This window comes from Brachyhypopomus gauderio, chromosome 15, assembly GCF_052324685.1.
Source record: "Brachyhypopomus gauderio isolate BG-103 chromosome 15, BGAUD_0.2, whole genome shotgun sequence".
In the NCBI taxonomy this organism is placed as follows: Eukaryota; Metazoa; Chordata; class Actinopteri; order Gymnotiformes; family Hypopomidae; genus Brachyhypopomus; species Brachyhypopomus gauderio.
Genome location: NC_135225.1, coordinates 21464478 through 21472906, shown reverse-complemented (window position 1 = coordinate 21472906; position 8429 = coordinate 21464478). Strand labels below are relative to the sequence as shown.

Below are 8429 nucleotides of genomic sequence, written 5' to 3'. Positions count from 1 at the left end.
AGCGAGAGACTGGTGAGTTTAATCGCTGTGATGAGATGTTGGCTGGTTCGGTCCAGTTCAACTCTCCGATATCGCAGCGTGAACGAACCAGAGACAGAAATTTCCCTGGCGCTGTGGGAACACGGAAGTCTCGACGCGCACCAACGAAAGCCCAGCCATTTTCGGTTTCGACTGGCTTTCGCGTCGAGACTCCTGTTGAGCGCTACGTGTCTGCCCGGCTTGATCACTATAGGGAGGAGAAACCTGTAGTACAAGTCGCGGGCAGACGGATTGAGTGCACAGACTGGCGTTTGCTTAACCCTCGGTTGGCTCTCGATGGCTTCTGCGAGCTCCCTACGCCTCAGAGGAGGCGGAGCCGTCGCAGAGAGAGCCACCGAGGGGCTTCTGTGTCTGTGTATTCTTCCAGGCTCACCCAGGACCCTGAGGAAGAGGACCTACCGCCGCTGATCCCGCCAGCTACTCCACACAACACCCCCAAGTATTTTTTGGGGGGGAGTACAAGCCACGTCGGCTTGGCGGTCCCGCCCCCCGATGACGTCAGTATGGCGGCTCCGCCCCCCGAGGACGTCGGCTTGGCGGCTCCGCCCCCGAGGACGTCGGCTTGGTGTACACGCCCCCCGAGGACGTCGGCTTGGTGTACACGCCCCCCGAGGGTTTCTCCTTGCCTCAGCAACCTGTTCCCGCTGCCCGTAGGCAGTTCGTGCCTGTTCCTGTCCCCGCTGCCCGTCGGCAGTCCACACCGGTTCCTGTCCCCGCGACCCAGGAGAGGTCGTCCACGTCGGTTCCAGTTCCCGCTGCCCGTCGGCAGTCCACGCTGGTTCCTGTCCCTGCGACCCAGGAGAGGTCATCCACGCCGGTTCCTGTCCCTGCGACCCAGGAGAGGTCGTCCACGCCGGCTCCCGTTCCCGCTGCCCGCCAGCGGACCCTGCCTGTTCCCGCTGCCCGCCAGCGGACCCTGCCTGTTCCCGCTGCCCGCCAGCGGACCCTGCCTGTTCCTGCTGCCCGCCAGCGGACCCTGCCTGTTCCCGCTGCCCGCCAGCGGACCCTGCCTGTTCCCGCTGCCCGCCAGCGGACGCTGCCTGTTCCCGCTGCCCGCCAGCGGACGCTGCCTGTTCCCGCTGCCCGGCCGTGCCTGTGCCGCTGCCCGCCGCCCGGCCGCGCCTGTGCCCGCCGCGCCTGTGCCCGCCGCCCGGCCGCGCCTGTAACCCCAGAGACTGTGCTGCCCTCTATTGGGCCTGGACTCTTTGTGCCCCCTGCTCTGCCATGTGCCCCCGTCTCTTTGCCCATGTTCCCCTTGCTCCCATGTTCTGTCCCTAGTTTTGCGTTGGTCCCAGTTCCTGTGTGTGTACCTGTTCGTGTCCTCGTGCCCGTCCCTGTGTCTGTGTCTGGTCGTTTCCTCCAGGTCCTTGTCCCCGTGTCTGTTCCCCAAGTCCTGACCCACTTTGTTCCTGTGCCGGTCTCAGTAGTCCACGCCGTGTTTGCCTCTGTCCTTGTCTCTGCCCTGTCCCCTGGCCCCACTCCTGTGTCTGTTCCCAGTCCTGTCCCGTCCAGCCCTGCTCCCGTGCCTCGCCCGGTCCCTGCCTGTGTTGCCATTCCCAGGCCCAGCTCATGGCCAGTCTCCATGTCCCCTGTCTTTGTCCCTGCCATGCCCCAGGTCCCATGTCCTGTTCTGCCCGGTCCTGTCCCTCTGGTCTGTCCTGTGTCTGCTGTTCCTGTCCCTCGCCGTGTGCCATAGTTCCCTGTCCTGTCCTGGTCGGTGTCCCTGTCCTGTCTGCCCTTGCGTGCCCCGGAGTGGCACGCTTTGAGGGGGGGTTCTGTCACGTAGGGCAATGCCCCCTCTCGTAGCTGTCACTCTGGGTTCCCTCATGTCCGTGTTCCCTGCCTGTTTGTCCCGCCCTGCTCGTTGGTTTTGATGATTCCTCGTTTGTTACCACGCCCCTGTGTCATTGTCATCACCTGTCCCTAGTTTAGTTCTGTGTATAAAAGTCCCTGTGTCTCCCATGTCCGTATCGGTCTTTTTGTTTAAACCCGTCACTCCTGTTGTTCATAAGTTTGAGCTTTGCGTTTTGTATTCCGTCTACGTCTGCCTGTTCCGTGTTTTCCCCCTCGTCGTTAGTTTCTTGTCTGAATATGCCTGTTGTCCTTTCTTGTTCTGGCTGCCCTCCCGGTTTGACCCATGCCTGTCCGTCAACACTGGTTTTGGAATTTCCTTGAATAAATCTCGCTCTCCTCAGCGTTTGTGTCCGCCTCCCTGTTCTGCCCCACGCAGAACGTTACAAGACCCATACTTGAGTAAAAGTACAAGTAGTCTATCAAAAAATTTACTTAAGTAGAAGTTGAAGTGTTCTTTAAAAACTTTACTTAAGTAGAAGTACAGAAGTATTCAGCATTTTTTGTACTTAAGTATTGCAAGTAGTTTATTCTAAAATTTATTACTCAAGTACTGAAAGTAAAAAGTACAAGTATTATGTTTTGAATTAATTAAAGAAAGCAGTCAAAGTTTGATTATCAAATTATGTTTGTTATATGTTATATAACATATCAAATAACATATATAATATATATATAATGTATATATAACATTTATATATATATATATATAACATATTGATTATATATAACATCTTTATATATAACAAATCAAATAACAAATATATAACATATATTGTTTATATATAACAAATCAAATAAATACAAATCAAAGCTGTCAAAGAATACAAGTATATATTTTATAAATAAAAGCAATTACAGCACCTATAAAAACTGGGCTTGACTCTTTGTAAACAAAACAGATGAACTATGTCCCTTCCCCCCTTTACAGCTGCTTGTGCATTCTTCCCCTCAATGGCTTATTCTCTTCTTGAACTGGTATGCATAAAGCAGTCATATTAAGGAATCCAGAAATCTTTTGTTTATCTTCAAAAGTAGTTGGTTTTCAAAATTGAATGCATTCAGTCTTGCTCTTCTAGGGCTAAAGACTAATCCTGCAATGCTAAATAGCCTCTCGCAGGCTGCTGATGCTGGAAGGGGTGTGTTTAACCTGACAGACAACTTGCACACAGCTGGAAAAGACTTGAGCAAGTCCATGTTATCTGCTGAACAGGACAAGTACGCATCGAGCTGTTTGGCGCCGTCTTGTGCCTTCGAACCCTGTAAGCCAGAAAAGAAGTCATCATCAGATGAGCTGGACCTGCTGACCTCAGAGGACTGCAATGAGGGGTCTTCAATGTGTCGTTTGATATAGTCCAATCCTGAAATAGAGTGTGTTACTAACAATAATATTTTTAACCCATCATTACAGTAACCACAAATTTCACATGATGGCATTGTCGGCAAGAATTACTGATTATAATGGAAATGACAACTTTATACTTCAAATAATTCTCTTAAACAAAAGGCCACTTTTGCAGCATTTACAGCCTGGCCAAACTGGCTTGGCTGCCATACTACTCAGACGCTAAATAAATGCTTTAAGCTGTCTGTCAAGCATGGTGTGCAAGAAAGCAGTGATTTAAATATAAATACATAATTCCCTTGAAAATTATTTGCAATAAAAATTCCTTTTCTCTGACATCATAATGCCCTGTTTATAGGTATGTGTGTTATATTTTCTATGCAGGACAAGCTTATGCAAGTTTCCATAAAAAATTTAAGTAATCAGAAATTTTGAGTGGTACTGTATGATTCATGAGAGCAAATAGGTAAAATGCACACATTATGCACCCATACACTATTGTTTCTTACCTATTTTGATTGTTTCCTCTTCCTGTGTCCAATTTGTCTGGAATTTTGGGAGCAGAATAGCAGCAGCCACCAGCTCTGGGTCTTCCATCATAGGGCGAAAACGAACCTCAATGCCCACCTGCAAGGCATCCACAAGTGGCTTGCAGTACTTCAGTGGTAGCTTGATCTTGTTCAGCTTAATTTTCAGGAGCTTGACAGTAGGGAGCAGCCACCCCATCTGGACATTGGTTTCAGCTTGCAAGATATTAGTCGCTTGGGCAACTGGAGTCATGACAGCAGCATACTCCGACAGGAATGCAAGTTCAGCTGGATTGAACCTGTGATGAAGACACGAACATATAAACAATAAAAACATTTTGCATTGAATGGACTGGTTCATCATTCAATGTTAATAATCAATTCAATCATGGACATAGTTTTGATTTCATAAGTGGGGGGGACACAACCTGGGGTGGCGAACTGTTGAGCGGGGGGGGGGGGGGGGGGGGGGTGCTGCATGATCCTAGTGCTAGATTTGTCGCTATTTGGATATTGGTTTTTTTAACCGTTAAAAAGTGGGGGGGGGGGGGACATGACTTCGTCGCTACTTAAATATTTGGTTTTAACTGTAAAAACTGGGGGGGACCAAAACCGGCTTTTGAAAAAGTGGGGGGGACATGTCCCCCCCGTCCCCCCCCAAAACTACGTCCGTGAATTCAATGTTGTACAAGTAGTAGGGCTGCAACTAACGACTATTTTAGTAGTCGACTAATCTGTCGATTATTTTTTCGATTAGTCGATTAGTCACGATTATTTGTCATACCATCAGATAGCATCTTTGTTGTTATTTATTTCCAATATCGAATCAAAATAAGGCACCATTAAACATGAATATGAAACTAAAGCTTGATAGCTTAATCAAATTTATTTGAAACATTAACATGCACTATTAATGTCACAATAAAAAAAAAATAAATAAATTTAAATTAGGTAATACAAAATAAAAGTGCACCATGTCTTTTAAATTAAGATAATGTGCAAATGTGTAACTCAAAATAGGTTTTCACCACTCTACTATATAAGTTTGTGACATTTAAGTACAAAAAGGCAATACAATATACCTGTACAATACAATAAGCAACAAGTGACAAAGTATGAAAAAAAGAAAGAAAGAAAAAATATTCTGGAATATTCAATATAAATGTTCAAATAATGCCTCTACTAAAGAAAAAAAAAAGTTTCAGTTCACAGTTCAGTGATGAGGTCTTCTTTATACCCCCCTCTAATCAGGTGTGCGTCAGCAGAAAAAGCACACAAATTTGTGCAGGCCTTCAGCCTTCCAGAACTGGAATTCCCCACCCTTGTTTATAAAAGGTTCGTTGGCTTAAACACGAAGCAATGTAAAAACTTACCCGTCCGAACTAGCGCTTGAACTCAGAGCTCCAGGGTGCTTGCGTTTTAGATGCTCATGCATCACCGTGGTGCTGCCGTGAAATGATAACTCTGCTTTGCAGTGTCTGCATTCAACTTGTTTTTTTTCTTTATTTTGGCTGAAATGTCTCCAAACTTTGGAAAGTTTAGATCTCGCTTTCGCTGCCTCTCCGTCTTCATGCTGCGCCATCATTCAAGCTGCTCTTCTTTGTTAGCACTGACCGCACTCGTTGTAGGCAGCGTAAGTGATACTGCCCCCTATAGTTCCTTCAGTGCATTGCAAAAATACCGACGCGTCGACAATGAAATTCCTCATCGACAATTTTTTGTAGTCGACGTTGTCGATTATGTCGACTAATCGTTTCAGCCCTAACAAGTAGACAATATGGACCAGAACTGAGTTTGACAGAAAGACCATATGAAATATTTTTACTTACATTGAAACCTTAAAATCTGTGCACACAATTTTCAGTGCTGCCTCTAATTTTAAGTGAATACTGCAGCATGTCATGAACATAATTAGGTTAGTTAGCTAGCTAAGATATCTAACCTAACTAGCACTTACTAATAGCTCAAGCTGGTGTGTCTTCTGTGCGTTATATTTGTAATTTACCTTTATGTGTTTCTTTAGGTTTGAAGGGGAATTTTTAAAAGCCAATATTTTGCACTCTTTAGGGAGGCAGAGTAGGCACTTCATACTGTAAGAATTTTCTTTTACTCCATCAAAAGAAAACATCGTATCTAGATAGGGCCAGGGGTGGTCTCCGTCCTCACCGCCACGATCACTCGCCGTGGAAGGTGCTGGAAGTGGTGAAGGAGGTGTTGCTGGCTCTTTCATCTTGGCTTACGAAGCTAAAGTGTTGAGGCAGGTATCAGAGAAAAAGGCGGGACCTGATCGGAGAATGCAGTTTTCACGAGACAGACTGATCGTTTAACCCGGTGACGGCACCATCTACCGCTCTGGCAGTGATGATAATATGGGTTTGATTCCTAGCTAACATGTTTATAATTGTAACGAGTAACTATACAGCACGTAAAAAATGTATCGGAGTAAAAGTATTAAACTAATGGAAAATATGTAGTGAAGTAAAAGTAGAAGTAGGAGAAAAAAATAATACTCCAGTAAAGTACAGATACAGCATTTTAGTACTTAAGTAGAGTAGCGAAGTAGTTCTACTTCGTTACTATATGTAACGTATTGAACAGGCAGAGAGGGATCCAAATGCGGAAGAACACCGCTTTTATTGAAATGAAACGTTGGTACAAGCACAGGCAGGTGTATCACGAGCACTAGTAACAACTGCGTTGTCTTGGCGTGGTCAGGACGGTCCAGGGTCATACCGGGGAAGCCGAAGTCAGGAGGTACAGAGGGACTAGGCAGGAGACGAGGTCGGGGACGTAAGCGAGGGTCGGAACACAGGAAAGCAGGCAGGTAATAGAAAGGCTTGGTATGCGGCATGAGTCGGCAATACTTCGCGACTAGGAAGTGGAATGTGGGCGTTTAAGTAGAGATACAGGGGGTGTGGTGATGAGTGTCAGGTGAGGCTGGTTAGGTGGAGATCAGGTGGCATTCCTTACAGTACCCCCCCTCAAAGGAGCGGCACCCGACGCTCTACGACGAGCCGGGGGTCTACCGCGGCGTCTGGGAGCGGGAAAGTTGGGGTGCGTTGCGTGGAAATCCGCGATCATGGCAGGGCAGAGGACATCCCTCGCCGGAATCCAGGCCCGCTCCTCGGGACCATATCCTTCCCAGTCCACGAGGTACTGGAGTCCGTTCCTTCGGCGCCGAGACTCCAGAAGCTCCCGGACGATGTATGCCGGTCGACCGTCGATTTCCAGGGGGTCCGGAGGGCTAGTGGACACAGGGGGAGTGGTGAACGGACTATAGTGAACTGGCTTAAGGAGAGAGACATGGAAGACAGGATTGACACGATAATGAGCAGGCATAAGGAGCTTATACGAGACAGCGTTGACTCTGCTGAGTATCTTGAATGGCCCGATGTACCGTGGACTAAGCTTTTTACTACGTTGTTTCAAATGCAGGTTTTGTGTCGATAGCCATACCCTCTGTCCCGGATGATAGATTAGGGCTGGAAGACGACGGCGATCCGCGTTGAGCCGGCGTGTGTGCAGGGCGCGGCGTAAATGGACGTGTGCCATCTCCCAGGTGCGGGCACTGCGCTTGAGCCACTCATCCAGGGCCGGGACGTCAGCGGGTGTCTTGTCCCACGGGAAGAATGCAGGTTGATAACCATAGACACATTGGAAGGGTGTGAGTTTGGTTGCGGAGTGTATGATGGAGTTGCGGGCATATTCTGCCCACGGGAGGTATTTGTGCCAGTCATGTTGGGAGGTACAATACTGACGGAGAAACCTCCCTAATTCTTGGTTGTATCGTTCTACCTCTCTGTTAGATTGGGGGTGGTAACCCGAAGTCAGACTAACAGTTATGCCTAGAAGCTTGCAGAACTGCCTCCAGACCCGAGATGTGAATTGTGCTCCTCGGTCTGAGACAATATCTTCAGGTAAGCCGTATATGCGGAAGACATAATTAAACAGATCCAGCGCGGATTCCATAGCTGTAGGTAGTTTGGGGCGAGGAATCAAGCGGCACATTTTAGAGAATCGGTCTACGATAACCATGACAACTGTGTTACCTCCAGAAGTGGGTAGATCTGTGACAAAATCCACAGCGAGGTGAGTCCAAGGCCGGAGAGGAACAGGTAGAGGAAGGAGTTTTCCTGCTGGGAGAGTACGGGGAGTGCGGGATTGGGCGCAGACCGAGCATGCTAACACGTAATCCCTGATGTCATCTTCCCAGGACGGCCACCAATAACGTTGTGAGATGAGGTGTCGTGTACGTGTAATACCTGGGTGACCCGTGCCTGCCGTGTCGTGAGCGAGTTGGAGGACACGCCCCCTAAGGGGTACGGGGACGTACTGTTTACCCTCGGGGCATTCCACGGGACCTGGATCGGTACGCAGGGCTTCATCCAACTCTTCCTGAATCTCCCACCTGATGACAGCAAGGAAACAGGAATCCTGCAGAATATACTCGGGTTCCTTAACAACAGTGTCCTTTTCATACAGTCGGGAAAGGGCATCCGCTTTGACGTTCTTTGATCCGGGTCGGTAAGTTACAGTGAAGCGAAACCGAGAGAAGAATAACGCCCATCTGGCTTGCCGCGGGTTCAGTCGCTTGGCAGATTTCAGATATTCTAAATTCTTGTGGTCTGTATAGACTAAGAAGGGGTGTGTCGCTCCCTCCAACCAAT

At 48.1% G+C, this 8429-nt stretch overlaps 1 protein-coding gene across 2 annotated transcripts; it reads right to left on the bottom strand.

Annotated features, from left to right (window-relative positions):
- Positions 1–2726: 2726 nt before the first annotated feature.
- Positions 2727–5336, bottom strand: LOC143475914 (uncharacterized). Of its 2 annotated transcripts, none has more exons than XM_076973774.1 (3): positions 5136–5336; positions 3745–4061; positions 2727–3251 (listed from the first exon to the last, which is right to left on the bottom strand). In XM_076973774.1, exons 1-3 carry the CDS (start codon positions 5195–5197, stop codon positions 2884–2886), a joined length of 747 nt encoding a protein of 248 aa, XP_076829889.1. In that variant the 5' UTR covers positions 5198–5336; the 3' UTR covers positions 2727–2883. The 2 variants fall into 2 exon arrangements, with proteins under 2 accessions (XP_076829889.1, XP_076829890.1); XM_076973775.1 differs by having other exon boundaries at positions 2727–3150.
- Positions 5337–8429: the final 3093 nt, after the last annotated feature.